At 39.4% G+C, this 21,631-nt stretch overlaps 1 protein-coding gene across 8 annotated transcripts in view; it reads left to right on the top strand.

Moving 5' to 3' along the window:
- The window catches only part of ppfia2 (PTPRF interacting protein alpha 2), a 212,095-nt gene that overhangs the window by 118,827 nt on the left and 71,637 nt on the right, over nucleotides 1–21,631 (top strand). For all 8 annotated transcript variants that reach the window (XM_055006697.1, XM_055006694.1, XM_055006695.1 and 5 more), the window contains one exon: nucleotides 17,040–17,141. In XM_055006697.1, coding sequence (XP_054862672.1) covers nucleotides 17,040–17,141 — 102 coding nt within the window. The remainder of the gene's footprint in view (nucleotides 1–17,039; nucleotides 17,142–21,631) is intronic.

Raw genomic sequence — 21,631 nt, 5'->3', positions numbered from 1 at the left:
TGTGATTTTTTTTTTCCTTCTGAGTCCATGTAATTCGTGTAGAAACCGTGTGATCTGCCGCTGAGCTAAGTGTCCGTAAGAGTGCTCGGTAGAGAGGCCTGGAGGAGAGCGATAACGTCGTCTCCACAAAGACGGCTCAGATGACTGGAGAAGACAAGTGCGGGGAAAAGGAGATGAAGTTTTGTATCAGATGGTTCTCATGATGATCTTAATGCATCAGCCCTGGAAGGCATCTGACCATTACTTCTACTATTTCTGAGAACCATATGATCTATTTTTACAACATCTATAACAGTCGTGCTCAATAGCAGATCCTGGTAGTGTTTGCAAACAAGGTGTGTAGAGGTAATAATAGACTCTGCTCTTGATTAGTGTTCAGGTTTATTCAACAAGCTTTCAAGACGTCTGAAAAGATTTCTGCAGTGAAAAGAGCAGAATCAAGATTAATTTGTGGTGCACACAGCTTTGAAAATCATGTTTTAAAGAAGTCAACGACAGTGGTCCTTTTAGTCTTTTTCCTACACAGGTACAAGGGGTCCTCAACTTATGTCAGAGTTCTGTACTTTCGCTGCAAGTCGGAACTCTGGTGAAAATGTAAACAAAGCCGTTACGTGCATCACGATATCAATCAGTTCTTCGGAAAAGTCATGAAAAAGTCATTTTACAAGTTACAAATTAGCAAATGTAGCACAATTCAAGGTGGCATACAACCGGCCAATGTAAACAAAGCCGTCTTATAGGTCTTGAGGTCTTCTTAGAACAATGGGGAAGAAGAACCAGGTGCATCCATCCCAGCAGAGGAACAGAAAAGCATCTTAACAAACCATGGGCCTGTGGCACTACATTTGGAATGTATCTCTTCTCTTAACGGGAAGCTTGACAAAGATAGACTTGCAAAAGCTATAAGCTCCCAAAACAAGCTTAGGGATGTGATAAGGTTCTTCTTCTTCTTCTTAGGTGTCTTGCGCAATAGCGTTGACAACCATGCCTTTCCAGAGTGTTGGCATTCAATGTATTTGTCCAATCTTTGATGTTGTCAATATAGGTCTGCTTACTCACTTGTTGCAAACCTTTCAACCATAACACATAGTCCTCACCGGCAGATTAAATGTGCTCAGTTGCCATGACATTGTAGGTATTCACAATGTTTATTATTCTTATCACCTCTCAAATGCTTCCCCTCCACGGTGACTTGAAAACTAAGAAATAATTGAAGCCTATTGAAATTCTGCTGTTCCCGCTAAATGATGCCACTGGCTGTAAATGAGAAGCTTTTTTCGTAATTTGGGTGAACTGACCCTCTACCGCTAAAGCAGTAACAATGTGTCTTACGGTGAAATAAAATTCTAGCGGTGCTGTAATCTCTCAGTGCTCTAAACTGCCGTCCTCGGGTCAGAATGCTGAGCCAGTAGTTGTTAATCAGGATTTTTATTAACCATTTAGCTTTAATGATGTGTGCAGGACTAAATACATGCAAAAACTACACCACACACAATGCTTTATAGTCAACTATAAACCAGCATTGGGGATTGTATGATCACCTTGATACCTCTTTGGTCTCATCAAACTGCACTAAATCTTAATGAATGACTTTGAGCTTGTATACATAAGAAACAAATCCCCCCTGAGAGCAGAAGCAGTTCAAGCTTTTGCTTCCTGTGCAGTAATTCAGTCACTTCTCAGATATATTTGATCATCTTCTTGGGTATTTTTTTTCTCTACTGTAGCTTATTTCCAAGGATCCTTCAGTTTAATCCTGGGGGTTCATGGTGCTTTCCTTTCAAGGATCTGTAACAAATGAAGCCAAGGTTCAGGTCAGTGGGTTCGGAAGTCCCTGGGGATTAGAGATAGCTGTGCAGCCTCCATTTTAGACAAAACGTCCAGGACACAAAGCAGGGGAGGAGAAGGAAATGTCAAAGGGTCAGGAGAATACAAATCACTTAATCACTTGCCTGAAGAAGCAGACTGATAGGGATTCACTTCACTCTAGATGGAGTTCTGTATATTCGTGTACGTTATAAGTTTGAAACAGCTTGTCTTTCTTTGCTTTTGCGATGTCGCTTCCCCGATATTACCAGTCTCATTCATATCATTGAGAAGTAAACCTCAGCCGGTGCTCCTTTGATACACAGAGGGTGCTTTGTTTATCGTGGCTGTCGCAGACTTTATCTGCATGGACAGGGATTGAATCATCAATGCTCCAAAGCCCACCCTCTCTGCCTACTGTAATCTTTGCAAATCCCACCACTTGTCTGATGAATTTTTCCAAATGTGGCACCTCGCCCAAGCGAACGGCTCCGTTGCTCAGTTGGTTATGAGCCTAACTAAAATTGCCATGCTTATCTGGCAGCCGGACTTTGATTTATAAGACTACACCGAAGCTCATGTTCTGTGGCTTTCATCTCCGTAGTGTTCATTCACCTCTCGTAGCACTGCGGCAGCGAATCTGATTTCCTTCAAATGGGTTTGTCTCATTTCAGGCATGTAGAACATGAAGGTATCTGTAGACAACAGATCTTTTAGTGAATGTATCAAGCAGAAATACCAATCATTTGCTTATTTTAGTTTCTCAGATGTTCCACCTTGGAGGTCCCTGTTCTAGGACCATTTATTAAAAAAAAAAAAAAAAAATTATAATAATAATAATAATAATAATCCACATTCAGTGACGAGAACACCTTGTACTCATATAGCTTAAATGGATATAGCAATTATTGTGTGTCACTTCTGTTGCACCAAATTTGGTAGAGACACAGGTGACAATTCTGTGAAAACAGGTCACATAAGGCTGGTATTTACTTTCTAATGTACAATTTCGATGATGTGGAAGAAAAATAATGTCTTTCACATCTCGCCGTGGCCTTGAGAAATAATGTTTGTCACAACTCAAGTATCTCTCATCAGTAGAGAGCCCATGATTGTTCATTTTGGTCTTTTGGTTCAGCAGCTTTTCCCGACTAAATTAAGTGATGTTTATTTCAGGTGGAAATTAGAAAAAATACCCATGAGATTCAGGGGTTAAATCATTTCTTCTCTTTATAGAAAAGTAGAGCTGAGTCTCAAGTGTAGAGGAGCAGTCATTTGTTATTTATAATAGTATGAAAGAAAACAAGATTGACCCATCTATTCATTAAATAACTGATAAAATAATAGGCAGATTATTCACAAATTGAAATGACTGTTAATTGGTACCACAACAAAAGGTTTTTTCATTATAATCATCAAATTGAGACTTTAACGTTATACTATTATAAAGAATAGTAGGTGATTGTTGGCTTTGCACTGATTTTTGTGTCAAACAGGCTAGCTAAGTGAAGGTTCTTCCTGTTTATGTCCACCAAAGAATGGAGTGTCAGGTGGCAACTCTGTCACCATAAAATTCCTTTCAACTACAACTAATCTGCACAAAGAAATGTATTTTCTTCCAGTCACATGACAGCATTATGTTGAAGTAAACGTTTCCATTGTTAAGGGATCCACAGCATTCATGTTAGCAGTTTGGACGACCCAAGAGGCTGGAGTTTATGTCCCATGTGGAGCCATTATTATTAGACTTCAGCTTCATTTTCTTTCAATGTCTGTTTACGTTTAAGCACCAAAACCACTTGGTCGGGTTATGAAAATGTCATGATTAACCTCCTAAGACTTCATTTTTTTTCAAAAAGAGAGTTCTGTTCATAAGAACAACTACAACAAATACAACAACAAATACTACAACAAATACGACAATAAATGCAAAAAATACTATGACAAGTACTGTGACAAATACAGCAACAAATACAACAACAAATACTACAGCAAATGTAACAATAAATACTACAATAAATACAACAAATACTATGACAAACAACAACAAATACTACAACAATACAACAACAGTTTTTTCATCAAATATCCTTTTTTTTTGCTAGATGAAGTTGCTGCTAGGTTGCAGTGTCATGCCTTTCCCGTTAAGCATTTGATTTTAATAGTACAGTGATACAAAATAGTATTTATTTATACATCACAATCACAGACTATCCGAGAGAACAAACATTTCCACCAAAACGTAATTGTGAATGAGAATAAGAAGTGTATATTTATGGAGACAGGTCTCGCTTTTAACTGGTAAATAAAGGCAGAGTAGGAGCCTAACATTCACAGGGTTATTTGCTAATTATTAGCTGCATCCCAACACCAGACACTAATCCTATTTCACAGCTAGGGCCATCAGCCATGTGAATCATCTCCTGCTGAACAAGCCAAGCTAGTCTGCTGCTGATTGGTCCCTGAAAAAAAAAAAAAAAAAAGTGCACAATCTGAGCGTACTTCTCTGCATTGGTAATGAATGATGGATGGTGTGACATTTCTGGCCGCTGCTTCATGACGATGTGCAGCTCTGTTGCTGCCTGGATGCCTGACATTATTGGGACCAAGTGAGAAGACAGAACATTACATGTGGAACACAGACAGTGGGCTTTCTGACTGGGTAATAAAACCTCCTCCCTGACCTTTTTAATACGGCCACGGTATCGCCACGCATTGCAGCCGCATCAGTTTATCACTGTAGCAAACACTGCTCCCATCCGTGTACTGGAGAAAAGATGTCTCTATGATACTTCCTGTCATAGCTTCACTCTCATTTCCCCAGTGAAAGCCAAATAATCCTCCTTGAGATGAGGCTTGTAGCTTCTTTACCGTGACCTTGGCCTCCATGGGCAGGAATCCTCAAACACTTTCATATTGTATGCGTGAGGGAAGCTCGACACTCCTCTACGCTGCGCTTGTTGGCTTTTCATAGAACATCCCAGTGTGGTAATTACTCCTATTGATGTGATGCCTTAAGAGGCCAAGAGATGGAGATTGACTATGTAACCTTATCAGAGTATGTATTATGTGTTTCCTCACAATATTTCAATTACTGTCAGCTCACTTTTTGCACAGGTCTTTCCTCACAGAGACACAGAGAGAAAATATTTCAGCAGACTGATGTATAAATATAGATTTGTTAAAATGGATATTTTCAGAGGAAAACATTCCACATTTTTGACTTTTTAAAATTTCTTTATCACCTTACATTTAACATGCAAGCAATGTTAATCAGCTTACACAAAATGCGCTGTTAAAACTGAACATTATTTAACATTTCCTGTTTTGTCAAATTACAAAAAAAAGACTTTCTGTCCATAATAAAATGAAAAAATACAAAATGCATCTATGTTTTTAGAAATAATTCTGTGTTTTTACATTTTTTTGGACGTATTTACAGTTTTTTTTTTAAGGAAAAAAAATCCTACAGCTGGGGGAAAATTGAAACAAAATTAAAAATTGATTAAAGAAGTTAAAAAATGTATTTTTCTTTTGAATTGGACCAAAGTATGATTACATTTAACTGTTGTTTTGGGGTATTTTTATTCCTTGTTCTTGTACTGTTGTGCATGTTAGTGTTTTTTTATGTATTGTGTCTGCTATATGCTTTTTTTGTTAATGTAATGAGCATCAGTAGAAAGTTTTTATTCCCTTCAGACAGAGCCAGACTACATGTTTCCAGTTGTTGTGCTAAGCTAAGCTAACAGGCTGCTGGTGCTAATTTACTGCAAAAACATTCATATAGTTTCAGTTAATGTTCATTCATATGGTATCAGAAAAATGTTGTCTGAACACGCAGGAACATTTTTCTGAACACCATTTATTCAAGCCATGTGTCAGTGGTGTTTTATGAAAAGAAATTTACATATACAATTAAACTTGCCTCGAGAGAAACTTGGCTCTGTGAAATGGAGGAGCAGCTGACTCAGAAAGTATTTTATACCATTCTGAATCCACATTTACACTCCGCTCCGTAACGTACACTGAAATATGGGAATCTCCTGGAGAATTACAGGATATTACAGATCATTTTAAAATGTAATTTCTGAGGAGAAATGTATTCTTCTTGGCGGTTTGATGGGGAGATTGATTCCAAATGCCGAAATACTCATCAGCTTCAGTTGCTGTCGCTTTAAAAGCTGGAACAAAAAAACTGATGAACATATTGTTGTTGCAAATAGAGACTGCAACAAATGGCAATATTCTATTTCAGTGAAAACAGGTACTCGTATTGTGCAGGAGCACTGTCCATTAATGTTTTTATAGTCCACTAAATCAGAGCCACAGTGTATTCACAAAGGGCTCCTTTTACTGCTTGAAAGCTTCTGAAAGCAGTCCAAATCTGAAAATCTAAGCTCCTATCCTCATTTTTACTCTCCTGTAGCTTAAAGATAAAAATATCGATATAAATATCAAAGGGAAGCTTAACCAACTTGGTTAATATAATGAAACCTTTCGGTTTCAGTTGATTGTTAGGGCTGCAATAAAGAAAAGTTATGCTATTTGGAAGTTGGAGGTTGCTTTTTCTCTTATACCCTTGACTTTTTCTTCTTTTTTTAAAAATCAAAGAACCAGATTTTTGGGTTTTTTTTGTTCAGTTGCACATCTTTTGTACTCTCATTGAACTACAGGACTTTCATATCCATTCATTCTTTAATGAAAAGAATTCTTTTTCATTGAAGGTGGAGCAAATAACTGATGCGCTTAACCCTTAGATGCACCACTGATTGGACCTACACTCTTCCATAAGTAGGTCAAAAATGACCCGTATAAGAATCAGTGTGTCTTGATGCCATTTTTGTCATTTTGGTTAAGAATAATAAGTTGTATTATTTGCTTGTATAATATTATTGCCCACAAAAGAATGATTTTATGTTTGAAATATGTTTAGTTTTCACTTTATAACAGATTTTGAATGTTTTGATAATTGAAAAAAAAAAAAGAATATTACACAGAAAAGCAATAGAAGAATGTCAACATCCATTTCGTTGACATTTTTCCACTCTTTTCCTCCAGCTGTTGCTGCTCTCTGTCCCTCTAGGTTTGTGTACTTCATCACCCCTTGTATGATATTATCAGTGATAAAGAGCTTGGGGTAGTAATACAAATATTACAGTTTCTGTAAAAGTATAAAAGCTAACTTTAAAACTTTGACTGAATAATATCAACAACATGTTTTTGAGTAATATCTGGAATATGAAATGATAAAAACTTTTCATGACAACGATATTGCAAGGAAACGACCTCATTGGGTAATATTTGACCCAATTATGCATCTAAGGGTTAAGACTGAAATTCTGCATTATAGTATACAGGGGGTCCTCAACTTACGGCGGAGTTCCGTTCCTTCAGATCGATGTCAGTCGATTTTTGCCGCAAGTCAGAACTCAGGAGAAAATGTGAACAAAGCCGTTACGTGCATCATGATATTAATCAGTTCTTCATAAAAGTCATGAATACCAATGACTTTCATGCATGTATGAATCATTTTACAAGAAGACAACAGAATATTAAAATGGACTGATATTGTTGTTGATGTTGAGGTTTCAATGTTCATTGTTCAGTTCCAGATTTACCTGATGTCAGTGAACGTGCCATGTTTAGTTAGCTCACCTCTGATTGGCTTTCCTTTTCTTCAAAGCACTGCCATGAGAAGAGTCTAACTTATGCTTGGGAGCCATAAAGAAAGGCGAAAAGTTAGTGAATGTAGCATAATCCAAGGTGGACCGAAGAATGTAAACAAAGCCGTCTAATAGTGCAGCATGATGACGTAATCGTTAACGAGTTCCACGTAACCAGATCCGATGTAACGACAAAACGGCGTACGTTAAACCGAGGACTGGCCCATAACTCAGTTCCGACACAACAACTAAATGTTGTAGGTCCATGACGTCATAAACCGAGGACCCCCTGCAGATGCAGTGACTTTAGGATTAACATACTTTTCACATCTCTTGCCGCCTGGTATTTGTAATGAGACTAATCCGTTTGTGTTCCAATGAAGGGGCAAATTCTCTTTAATCCTGCGCAGCTTCCATTCAGGTGAGAGGTTGAAGGCCGGTGTGCAGGTCGTCCTACAGGAGTTCAAAGGGATCAAAATTAGTTATTAGGCACTTGAAGGGCAGTAAATTTCCAGGCTGTAATTTCCACTCTCAGATTTACGACTTGGCCTCAAGTGGCCTTTACAGCACAGAGACGACCCCTCTTACCTCGCCGGCTAAAGGTTATTGTAAATCACACCCTTGCCACCATCAACGCCGTCACACTCTCCCTCTCACACACACATGTATTTATGCAAACACCCCGACTGACCTTTCGTTTCCCCTTTTTTTAAAATTTTTACCTGAAATAATCCTTTTTCCGCTGTTGGTCCCATTAAATGAATGAGTGCAGTGACCAGTCCACCTCTGTCCTCATGTAACATCACAACAACAAACTCTGTGCAGGCTTTGTTTGTTTGTTTGCTCTTTTGTCTCCTTTAGCTTGTGTGTTAAAATGTTTGACTGTCCAATAGGGAAAAAATTAATCACAGGCAATCAAGCCGAGTGAAATCAATGCATTATTCAGCCGAGAGGATTCATTCATGACTGGCTCGTCTCAGCCTAATGCTTAATTGTGAATGATTCATTTCTGCTTGGTTCATTACGCACAAAAGATCTTCCAGTGGGAAAAGCCATTTGATTTTTATGTGGATTTTTAGAGGACACGTGTAAAGAGACGTAAAATCAGATGTCAGTCAGTGCTTTATCGAATTAAATGCGTTTCTTGTGTTGGGATAAGAAGAAAAATATACAGTAGCTCTTTGAAGTTACGATGGCTTTACGACCTGCCACTTTCTCCTCAGAGAATAAAAGAAAGAGTGAACCTACAAATACTGGAATATTAATGCATTCTCACATAGATTCTGGAGGTACTTTGGAACTGTATGACAGCAGCAGCTTGGTTGTCAGCAGAAATGGTGGGTGTCCTTTGGTGTTATTTGAACACAGATGAAAGGCAGATATATAATCCTGAGGAGGACCCTTTGATAAAAGTGTGCTGGATGCAACACTTACAGATAACCTTTCTGAACATCTAAGGTTGAGGAAATGAGCCTGCAGGCTGAGCTGTAACTCCTGCAGTGGTTCCTCGGGGTTTCTGCGGCTCCTCGGTGTCCGATCTATAGAGTCTCGGTGAGCGATCTCTCTTTATCAGCAAGATGTAGGCCAAGAATTCAGCTGGCAGCGTCCTCAGTGGGCTGCTGTTGCTGTTCTGTGACTGATATAATAGAGGTCCCATCTCTCTGACCAACAGCTTCTGTAAAAATGCATTTTTCTGGAAGAGCTGCAGTTCTAAAGAGAGAAGTACATTTTTTGGAAGTCTCGTAAAAACAACACTGAGGATTAGTGATAAAAAATCCTGTACATAGTTTTTGTATACCGGGGATAGATTGATTATCATTATCAGATCTAATATTCTGCACTTGTGGTTAGATTTTTCAACCAGTTTTTGATAAAATAAGTTACTTTAAAAATGTGCTGGTTTGTCCCTGATGCGGTCTTTGCTCTTTTTTGTAGTCACCAATCTGTGATCTTTAGTGATGTCCGGCACTATCTGATTCTCATCTCTGATGGTAAATAAACTATCAACAATGAAGGGCAAATGTTCAAATGTTTCTTTTTAATTAGGAACTTTTCATTACAAAGATGCTGCAAGAAAGCAACCTCACTGGGTCATTGTTTACACACTTAAGCATCTTGATGATCAAAACGATGAAAACAACACTAGTTTGGCGGCACCTATTCGTACCTGATTGTACCAGTCTGCCGGGTCATTGCACAGCCGCAGGTTTACAGGATGTAAATGTTTAAAATGAGATCAGCACGGCATCACTCTCCAGCACATGTAGACACTTGTAAACCACGGGAAATGCAGTGTTGGCATTAATAACAGCAGGCTCAGCTCATTAGTTATTTATCAGCACCCTCTGTCCTGTCCTCCCTTTGGTCTCACACTGTAAATACACCACTGTGTTAAATACATATAAAGAGCCACAGCTTAGCTTTTCTTGAGAAAGCACAGATATCACAATAAAGCTTGTTTGTTGCTTATTACTCATTATCTGGTGCTTTCCCCAACAATATTTGCGGTTCACCAAATGAGACTCGTGACACATTCACAAAGAGCTCCTTTTGCAGTTTGAAAGCTTCTTTCCACAAAGTTATCTCAATTTATTCCTAAGAACAGAGCATTGTTGACTCATCTTCATTTGCCTCGTTTTTAGGCTTTTGAGAATTTTGCTGCTGGTTTCAGATAATATTTGTCAACACCTATTTTTCGCTCAGGCAGTTCCGAAGCTTTGGCTGCAGGAGACGTCTCATCACATGGCTGAGCTGCTCCCTGTGTTTCACTGGGTGAATCAGCATGCCGTCAATCACACCAGCGCTTCTCCTGCTCTCCCCAGAGCCACGCACAATTGCCAGGGTTTGTTTTTAGCCTGGAAGCATGACTCTGCTGCAAGAAGCACACCTCCGTTTAGGAAAAAAACCCAAAATATGGAGCCGCTGCTGTAATTTGGCCTGACAGTCTTCCACTCAGGGAGGAATCCTCGTCCACCATTTTATTTAGAGTTCACCTTCTAGGCTCATGCATTTAGACTTTCTCTATCACACACACACATGCACACATACAGCTACCTGACATATTGCAGTGCTAGGCGGTTTGCCCAGGTAATGAGAAATGGGGAAAAGAGAGAGGTGGGGGGAAACTGGTCCGGCAGGTCATGGGTAAAGTAGTGCTAGAGAGAGGCTTGGAGCAAAACCTCAGCTCATCCAAGTGCTGTTTTATACTTCCCAGCTATTTGAATGGACTATAAAATAAAGTGGAAACACTTCATCAAAACTGACCCCTGCTGAAACGACCTTGGATGACATTTTTGGCTTGTACACAGCCAAACATACATGCACTTTACAGTATCTAGTAGACAGATTATCGACCTGGCCGATTATCGGCATTTTTCTGATTAGCTGTATTTCTATTGACCAATTATTGATCACTCTGTAGTCTGAGAAATGTCTCTCAAGCAGAGACTGCCAGAACTGAACCAGAAATACAAACAACAAACCAGGAAATTAGCTCCTCTCACAGTGGCTAATGCAATGCTAACGGCTAGTGGCTGAATTAGAAATCAGCTGAAACAGAGTCTGGAAGAAAAAAGTTAATAAAACTTTAAGATATGGGCATTAGTGGGCAATAAAAATGATAAAACAGTAAAAGACTAAGAAAAATAGAGAATTGCAGCAGATGTAACTGCAGGAGACAAACATAAACAGAGGAGAACGTTCTAATTTAATCACTAGTATTTACAGTTTACAAATTCAGTTGTAGTCACCCTTATTAATGAAGAAGTGTAGTTATGTATGACAGGTTCTCTGCTATCACATGACGTCACAACATTAGGTTTTATGTATATCGGTCCCAAATATCGGAAGTCGGCCTTTCTTGATCACCAATAATCGGCATCTGTATCGACCCTGGAAAGCACGTCTCGGTCAGTCCCTACTGTCTAGAACAGAGGTGTCAAACATGTGGCCCACTTGAGATCAAACTGGGCTGAATGTGGCCCCTGAACTAAGATGAGTCCGACACTTCTGATCTAGATGCTCATTTTCCTCATTTTCCTGTCAACTCTGAAACCTTTTGCTAGCAAACTGCTGCTGCTGCTGCTGCTGCTGCTCACAGCTGGGCGGCGACATTGAGGAATGCCAGCACTACTTTCCTCCCCTGAGGGAATCCACTGCTGTCCCCAGAGCATCCCAGCAGTCTGAGTGTATCCGAGTGAACCGCACATACTGACTTGTACAACCACAGCAGAGGTGAAAGTCCACCTCACTGATGCACTGAAGATGCTCTGTCACGCAAGCCTGAGCATGTGCATCCTCACCTTTTATTTATACGCTTACGCCTCGGCCCCCTCTCTGTCTCTACACTCACTGAATCATATTCCACCGCCGTGCGTTCGGCCATTCTCTACTTTTCTATCCATTTTCATGTTATTTATGAGAGTAGCGCCTGGAGGCAGAGTTTCCTGGGAATAAAAACTCACCGGGTTGTGGTTTTCTTTGAGAGATACAGCAAAATAAATACGAGTGAATGGAAACTGACTTCCATTTGCTGCATATTGGTTGTTGTGAATAATTCATTGTGGCAGGGGTGTGCTGTAAGCAACTCTGGTTAAGCATAATGGGTTATGTTACACCTCGGATGGGACTCACTGTTTTCATATTGATGTTTCCAGGTTGAGGATGTATCCAGTAATTTGGAGAGACAATATGTCGTGTAGTAGAAATGTAAACTAGCACAGTCTGACAGGTTGACTGAAAATGAAAACTCACAGTTGTCTGTTTTACATTGCTGTAGTGATAATTACAGTAGTGTATTGAGTAAAACCTTAGATGGGCTAGTGGGCAGATTTTTAAAAAATTATATCAAACACATGAATGAGGCAAATACTTCCTCATGTTGTTGAACTAGTTCTTTAGTTTGCTTTTCATTAAATTCTGATTACTTACTTGCAAATGTCTGTTAAAAATCACTAGCATGTTACATTTAAAAGCATTATCTTGTCTTTTTATTACGTTGTCTCCTAGCTTGTCTCTTTCTGTATTCATTTGGTTTGCCTTTGGTTGTAGACACTGACTGACTGGTGGCTTATTACAACAGTTGAAGAGAATGTCAACAGTAGAGCCTGACCAGTATATAAGTTGCCTGGTATTATCATATTGACTTGTCACAGATATATCTGTGTTGGTATATATGTTGTCTGATATGCACAAATATGAAAGATACTTGGAAATGTGTCATTACATATATATGCAGCAGAGCAGCTCCAGCTCCATTGTTTATAACACTTTCAACACTGTCTGCAGCACATGTAGCAGAGGATGAAGTTAGCAGATTGTGGTGTGGAGTCAAGGGATGACTTCATGGCAACTGCTAACGAGTTTGTGAATACATTGCTGCAAGGTTAATAAAGGATGACCCCATAATTTTCTGTCTTCAGTATTACTCTCATACACAAAATAAATTTACATGTATACTGTACCTCAGTACAGATTTTAGGTGCTTTTGCACAACTTTTTACTTCTACCTCACTATATAATTCACTACATTAGTGTAGCAGCTCCAGTCACAAGTTTCAGACTTCAGACTATCCAGTGAAAACTGTGCGTCCACAACTTTTGAATGTTTGTGATAAACTGAAGGATTAAGTGATTGTGCTGAGAGGAGAAAGTTCCACTACTTTCTAAGCTGAATGAACTATTTAAAAAAAAAAAAAAAAATCCTTGGATTAGCTGGAAAGTGTCACAAAGCTGAAAACATGGCTGCTCTGTAAAGTTTAAGAGGTGTGTGTTTCTCACAGGATACTGAGCCGTGCTACTAAACATATGATGATGTTACTGATTGTGGACATCGCTGTAGATGAAACCAGCCAACATTATATAACAACTAAACTACTTTTTCACTTCAAAGACATACATTTTGTTCTCCAAACACCAGCTACCAACACTCACAGCTTGCATCCAGTCATGTTTAAGCACAGTTTGACATTTACAGCAGGCATTGTGTGTGGGATTAAAGTTAAACCTTGAACGTCTACTCTGCAACTTTATAAACTGCTGTTCGCATCTGTTAGAGCATCTTTCTTTGCGCTTTTAAAGAACATTTTCACCGCTTTAGAAATGTTGCGGTTTCTAGAAGCCACAACTATGTGAGATGTTGTTTCAGCAGAGCTCATAATCTGTCAGATTCCTGACAGTGTGGCCTTTGGGAGGAGGCAGAAACATTTCCTCACCCTTGGGCTCGTAGTCTTTCCTTTAACTCGGCTCCAAGGGAAACCGTGGCTCCGAGACTTGAGCTTGTTTAAAGATGAGCTGCAGGGAGAGTCTACTGCAGGCTGTTGATGAGGTGCTGTTGGAGCACGCAGGGGATTGCTGGGTCTCACAAGCATTTAAAAAAAATTGTTCAATTTGCAGAGCGGCTTTTTTTTCTGAAGAGGAACTGACTGTGATTAGCTGCATTCCTGTGGGAGGCAGATTTATGAACTCTAAGCTTCTGTTTTGTGCCTGACCTACTGCATGCTTTTTCAGGTTTGGGAAAATGCATGCAGTAGGCAAAGTTTTCTGTACAGACACTGGAGCTTCATTAAAAGATAATTCCCATGATAATTACGATGATCCCCACTGGGAGTATGGCTCACTTTAAAAGCAAAATACAACCAGGTTAGATTATATTTAGCATAGAATAACTGCAATGTGAACAAAGTGATGTAATAATGACATAAATATAGAGTTGTTTGCATAATCTTACAGTAAGAATCCTCTAAAGTTCAAAAAATATTCCTAAAAATGCAACTTAGAGTCTTCCTTCTTCTGTTCTGCAGGCCCATTATAGGTCAAGCCTCTATAGAGATGGCTTGGTTACCACGCCAACACTCTTTTTTCCTATCTCCCGTTGCTACGGTAACAGCTCAGCCCTAACAGTTGACCTTAGCTTCCTTTGTTGATAAACTAGACATTGTTTTAACTGCCCCCTTACATAAAATAGACGCGTTTGTCCTGGCAGTTTAACCTTTGGCTTCTTGACTTTTGTGGACAATTAGTTTTCTTGGCCTAGATTTGCCTCTGGGGTCTTAAGCTGGATATTATATTGAAATTTAACTGTTGCATGCAGTTGTTAGCAGTCTAAGGACATTTCTCCCCATGTTTTTCTATTAAAATCATCATAAAAACTGTGCTTTCTTGTCATGCAGACATCATATAACCTCTAATGAGAAATGAGTCTAATTCCAAGTGTAGTGTCATTTTCATTGTAGACAAATTGCTGTAAAAAATCACCACTTAAAAAAAAAACCCTCAGTTGCACCCATAGTCCAACTTAATTGTTAATTTGTTGCTGGAGTTTCCTTACAGAACTGGAAATAAAGAAACCGCATGGAGAGAGCACAGTTAATTAATGCTTAATATTTTATTTTGTCAGCGTCTGACAATGGCGGAAAGGACACTCAAAGGACTGCTTCTTTTAAGCGCGATAATTAATATGAATAAAAAAAATCATTGAATTATCTTAGGATAATGGGATTAAAGTTCTGTTTAATATTCTGTACACATCTTGTCTGTGAATGGGGGTGGACAAAATAATAAATTTCTTTTCAGTGTAGTGCGGTTCAATACAATATGACGACTCACTGTGGAGCAAAGTCTTCAGCTGCTGTTGCATCGACCTTCAGAAGAACTTATTTACTAAAGCTGCTCTGTCTGTGCAGTTGACGTAAGAGAAGTCATCTCTTGTGTTGTAACTAATATTTTTGGAGTTAAACTGAGCAAATTCACCTTTTTGCTACTGAGAAGCAGGCCACAGTAGTGCATCAGTTCCTGCAGTTTGTCTCCATACTACACACACTAAAATATGCACACATTTCCCTCGTTTGAGTCTGAAATCAAACACTGAGCATGTCGGTTATTGTGTCACATCAACCTGTTTGGAATTAAAATGTAATGCAGCGAGACAGTTGTGTCTCTGTTTGATTTCTTTGTACCTGGCTGACGTGCCCTGCTCCCCAAGATGTGTTTGTTCTGTCTCTGCTTAATTTAGACTGAGATGACAGGGATGGAGGTTTGAAGTCTTCCCGAGCGACAGCCTGTCTCTCCTCTGAGGCTTGTTTACGACAACGTTACTCTCATAGATATGCATGTATAGCTCAGAATCCCTCGGTGAGTTAGTGAATCAGAAGTGTGGTTAAAGAAACAAGAGGGTTGAGTGACTGTTTCGGGGTTTTGGTTGAGAAAAGCAAAGTGGCCGGCCAGATAAACACTGCCTGTCCCAAAAAAAAGTCGCACACTCATATTTCTATGGACTGCTTTTAGCTCTGATAATGACGGACGTTTACTGTGGCATCGTTTCGATAAGCTTCTGCAATGTCACAGCCTTTGTTTCTGTCCAGAGATGAATTAATTTTTCATCAAGATCTTGTATTGATGATGAGAGACAGGGATGGACTGAATGCAAGAGTTTTCATTTGTTTGCTTAATATATTACTGGATGACTCAAGCGTTTCATTTTTCTTAACAGCTCTATGTGTCCTTATGACCTCTACAGTACAACATAATGAGTGCTGATTGGAGTTTTTGTGCAAAAGGGTCCTAAATAAAGCTGAGTTCTCCTCTCCTGTCTTCTTCTTTGCATTTTCTCTTTCTCTTCTTCCTCCCTTTTACCCACCTCTAATTTCTTCAACCCTTTCCTCTCCACTCCCCCTCCTTCCCCTCCATCTTTTCAATCTCTTCCTCTTTGTGTCCTTGTTCTCCCTTATCCTAATCCTACATTCTCTGCCTTCTTGTCTTTCTTTCTTCCTCCACCGCCTCCTTCTTTTCCTCCTTTTCTCCTCCTCCTTATTCTTTCTTTCCCTTCCTCGTCTTCTTCCCCTCCTGCCCATGTTCCTAACAGAAGTCCTAGTGGGAGGAGGTGGAGTACAGTAGCTCTAATGCTGCCATAGTTCATAAACGGTGGATTAGCCCACTAATTAGTCACCTCCTCTTCTCAGTGGGTCCCGGTTTAATCTGCCCACCGACGTTCAAACGCCGCGTCTGAGATTATTTCTGCCTCTGTAATGTGTTTGTATGACTAAAACTGCACGCCGCCTTTGTGATGCAGCCTCTGCAGCTGTCACTCCGTCACAGTCCTCTCAGTCTGTCTCCTCAGCTGCTGCTCTGAACTCGTAGTACGACTCTGCAGCCACAAAAGCATCGTCCTGCCGGTCCTCCCGTTGTGTTGTCACTCAGTACTGTAGGTGTAAATCCACAACTCCTGGCACTGCGCCTGCACCACTGCATGGAGCCAATCCTCTTTCATCCACAGATTACCATTAGAGCATCCAATCCTTCTCCTTTATTGTGTGATTTATGTTGAAATAATGAATACATTGCCATGTCAAATTGCAATATTACCACAAAAAGCAGCAAAATACGAGTCTATATTAGCGGTTGTGTGTTGTTGTAGAGGATGTTATTCTTCTCTTTTTTGCTGTCCAGCGCCTAAAGCTTATAGGGAAGGTACAGTGATGCAACTCTTACACCATGGAGGGCTGTTGCAGAGTATTGTGTGGTGCTAACTGTGATGCTGACCCATCTTTTCTCTTTCCCTTTGTTGTTGCTCAGGAGTTTGCTGCACTGACCAAGGAGCTGAACGCCTGCAGGGAGCAGCTGCTGGAGAAGGAGGAGGAGATTTCTGAGCTGAAAGCGGAGAGGAACAACACCAGGGTGAGGCCAGCAACAAATCTGAACACATTCACCAAACTGCTTACGCTGCCGCCAGTTAATCTTGCAGGACTCCAGAGTAAATAGTAGTGATGCATGTGAGGGTAGCTGGCAGAAGTTCAAACGAATTGATCCGTAATCACTTGAACATCTAATACAATCAAATAGAAACCCAATGATCCAACTGTTTCCCCAGTCAGGCGTTAGGAAATGGAGAACTAACTGTATTAATTAAGACACCTCTTCTGTTCCGGGTGGGTTTTTTTTCCTTTTGTGTCTTTTTTTGTTTATGTCTCGTTTTGGTTGTTTTGTGTCTTGTTTTTTTCATTTTGTCTCATTTTTTTAAAATCTTGTGTCTCGTTTTTGTCGTTTTGTGTCTCATTTTTTCATCTTGTGTCTCGTTTTTGTCATCTTGTCTCGTTTTTGTCATTTTGTGTCTCGTTTTTGTTGTTTTGTGTCTCATTTTTGTTGTTTTGTGTCTATTTTTGTTGTTTTGTATGTCATTTTGGTCATTTTCTGTCTTGTTTTTGTCGTTTTGTTTCTTGTTTGGGTTGTTTTGTATCTCGTTTTTGTCATTATTGTCCCATTTTTGGTCATTTTGTGTCTTGTTTTTATTAAAAAGAGGACAGAAAAATGTTACTAATGTCTAAGGGGGAAGTTACGATACAAATAACACTTTTATTGTATTATTTGCAGTTTAGGATCACCTAAACAATGAGTCAGAAAAGTTGGTAAAAAGTTAATTTCAATCCGTGTCTTGCCTGACTTGGTTGCTTTTAACATGATGCTGCTTGTTTCATCCATATTCAATCCCCTGTATTTGGATTCCAAAAGTTTCCCCAAACTTCCAGAACTCGCCTCAGATTTTAATATCGCAGGGAAACGACAGCCTGCTGCATGCTGCGATAGACGCCACCCTGAGGAAGCTTAAGCTATCTCATGGCTACGGTTTTTAGGCTACAGAAGCACTGAAGCAACCATGCGCTCTGTCTGTTTCCAATGCCCAGACATACCTCGTTAGCTCCCCACTTTCTGCCTGAATATTTCCCCACTCACTCCACATGGATGGCTGCTCAACAGGAAAACTAAGTCTAAATGGCACTGATGCCCTGCAGTGTCCACTTCAAAGAATCTGGGAAGAAAAAAACACAACTAAAGACATTAGCGGATCAGCCCGATTTGGTAGAGTTGAAGTCTTGTATCTTATTTCCTTGTTTTAAAGCGGCAAGTGCGCTCTGCTGTTGACAGATAAGACTCTGTTTTCCATCCCAGCGCTGATTAAGTGTGGATTTACAGTCTATCTTTCTCTGGTGGAGGCAGGAGAATTTTTTTTGCACAACGCTGGCTGAGAAATACAGAACGGAGGGAGGTGAGGTGCAAGAAACGGGGCCAGACAAAAGTCATTGTCACTCTCTCACTTTATTATCACCTCAAATCCTCCAACAGGAAATGACGCAGCAAACTTTAATTAAGCCTGGTTTTGTCACTGGTAGGGTTTTAGAAATGCATAATTAAATCTTTGAAGGCATGTTCAGGCACACGGTAGACTGAGGGGCTGACAACAGATGCTAGGACTATAAAAAGACAAGTTAACCTTTGTCATTTTGTGTCTTTTTTGTTGTATGTCTCCTTTGGGTCGTTTTGTGTCTCGTTTTTGTCATTTTATGTCTTGTTTCTGTCATGTTGTGTTTAATTTTTGTCATGTTTAATTTTTGTCATTTTGTCTCATTTTTGTCATTTTGTGTTTCATTTTTTTCATTTTGTGTCTCGTTTTTGTCATTGTGTCTCATTTTTTTCATGTTGCATCTCGTTTTTGTCATCTTGTGTCACATTTTTTTCATCTCGTGTCTGTTTTTATAATTTTGTCTCGTTTTTTTCATTTTATGTCTCGTTTTTGTCATTTTGTGTCTTGTTTTTTTCCATCTTGTGTCTCGTTTTTGTCATCGTGTCTCATTTTTTCATCTTGTCTAATTTTTTTCATCTTGTCTTGTTTTTCTTCATTTTGTGTCTCGGTTTTGTCATTTTGTGTCTCATTTTTTCATCTTGTGTCTTGTTTTTGTCATCTTGTGTCTCGTTTTTGTCATTTTGTGTTTCATTTTTTTCATTTTGTGTCTCTGTTTTTTCATCTTGTGTCTCGTTTTTGTCATTTTGTGTCTTGTTTTGGTCATTTTGTATCTCATTTTTGTCGTTCTGTGTCTCGTTTTGGTCATTTTGTGTCTCTGTGATGTTTGGGATAAAGATCAAACCTGAGTAGAGCCATGATAGCACAGAAAAAGGATGAAAATATTTACTGGATATTATTAGACTGCAGCTATTTTCTGCTCTTATTTTGAAGGCAGAGCTTGGAGTAAACACTGACCTCCCGATCGATTTAGCATTTTGTTGACTGTGCAGAAGCATGTGTGTGTGTGTGTGTGTAGACACGATGGCTACAGACGGAGACAGACAAAAGAAGACAAGATGCTCAGTCTGCTGTAGTCGTCTGCAGGGGTCTTTATTTCCACTGTTACCAGTTTTCATTGTCAAAATGTTCCCGCTTTCTCCCGCAGAGATTCTCATCACTGCTGCGGTGTTTTCTATTTGAAACTTTCTCTTCACTATCCTTTGGGAAAAATAAGACACACAAATTTCGCTTGAAGCCAAAAAGGGGATAAAAGTATTATGGATTATGTCCCTGTTTTGTGTTGTTCGTCATAGCAACAGATGCAATCCAGATGCTTGAGGTTTAGATTGGGTGCTATTGATTAGATTTGGATTAGGGTGGGCAATTTTACTTTACTTGTGTTGTTTTCTCTGGATTCATATAATGATAATAGTAACTTGATTATGAAGCGCTTATAAAAACAAAGGTTTGCAAAGTGCTTTGTCATACAAAGCAGAAGCAGAGTAGGAAGAATAACAGCAGGAAGCCAGAAAATAGGATGAAACAGAGCAAAGTGAAGATGCAAAAAGACAGTGCAATATGCCAGTATTGATGAATACAAGTACAATAATAAAATCAATAAAAACATTCAAATCAGAGTAAGTATAGCTCTAACAAGAAAAGCACTCAGAGAGCTCAGTCCTTCGCCAAGGCTGCTCAGTCTTTGTATGATTTCCAATGGATGAAATCTTTAAAAAAATTTGTGGTCCGAAAATATTAGATTTGCTGACATATATGTAATCACTTTAGATATTTTTAGGATTTTTTTTTTTTGGAAGATTTTTACTCATTTTTTGAAAATATTTACATAAATTTTCCTGCCAAATTTGGGGGATTTTTTTTTTTTTAAATAAAACTTTTAAGGGAAACTTTTAGGGAATTATTGGAATTTTCTTCCTGAAGGTATTGTAAATTTTCTGAAGTTTGGGGAATTTTTTTGCTGAATTTTTGGATTTTTTTTTCAGACAAGGAAACAATATTTTTTGGTGCCTGTAAAGGAAGACAACAGGAGGGTTACATGTCCATAGTTTTACAAATTTCAAGGAATCAGAGATGGTTGAGGAGAAGGTCCTTGATGGAATAACGGAGATATAAAAGGCTCTGCTGGATGGAGAGGTTTCATGTAAATCTTGAGTTCTCTCACCTTCACCTTCGTTGCTGTTTGTCACATCTATTTTTCAGAGTATCTTCTCAGTGCTGGGTTAAAAATGCAGTTGCTTTCAGTTGATTAGAGATAAGTAGGAGTTGGATTTCCTAACCAGTGGTTAACCACAGAATGCATTGAATCCAGCTGCATTCTGTCAGACAGCCTCAGTGGGAGATGCTTGGACCGGTGCAGTGACGGCGAGGTTTTTCTAGGAAACAACACAGAGAAGATTCTGTAACCAGATCATTATCTTGGGGTTATAATATTACTTCCTTAGAAGACTTCTGAGTGAGGCGTGGAGATCTGCATCACCACGGTGTGCCCAGCCCCAGTGAGCAGCGAGGGGGGGAATGAAAGCAGATGATCCTGAGCCGATCTCACATTGGAACCTGAGCGAGCAACAGCAACAAATAATGTTTTATCTCTGCAGCATGACTGGCAGCGTCACTCCCGCTCACATCCCCCAGTCGTTGTTGTGTAGTTGCCGTCTTTTCAGTCATCCTCGCAGCTCTGCGTCTCTTCTCTGTCCTTGAGTAGCTTTCTGCTGGCGGTTGACGTGACTCGCTACCTACTGTGGCAGCCCAGATTAGCGTAATCCTTTTGTGCGCTGTTGTTGTAAGGGGTTGTGGTTACCTTCGAGGAGGATCGAGTGAGATTTATTCACATTATTCAGACTTTGGCAAGATGTTACATATACAGTCCTGTTCCCCATTATTGGCACCCATGGAATTTAAATACATAATGTCGAATATCTCATGAAAAAGTGAATCGAGTGAAACAGTTTTGGTCTACAGACAACTCATGTTTGATACTGAACAGCAAATGACAAAACAACAATGTAAGAAAAGCATTAGGAGGAAAGAAATAGAGAAATTAAAAGATGCACTGTAACACTGGTATTGGCACCATTTAAATCAGTGTGGG

Source organism: Amphiprion ocellaris, chromosome 21, assembly GCF_022539595.1.
Source record: "Amphiprion ocellaris isolate individual 3 ecotype Okinawa chromosome 21, ASM2253959v1, whole genome shotgun sequence".
Taxonomy (NCBI): Eukaryota; Metazoa; Chordata; class Actinopteri; family Pomacentridae; genus Amphiprion; species Amphiprion ocellaris.
The sequence above is the reverse complement of the archived record's forward strand: the minus strand, read 5'-3'. Positions and strand labels throughout refer to the sequence as shown.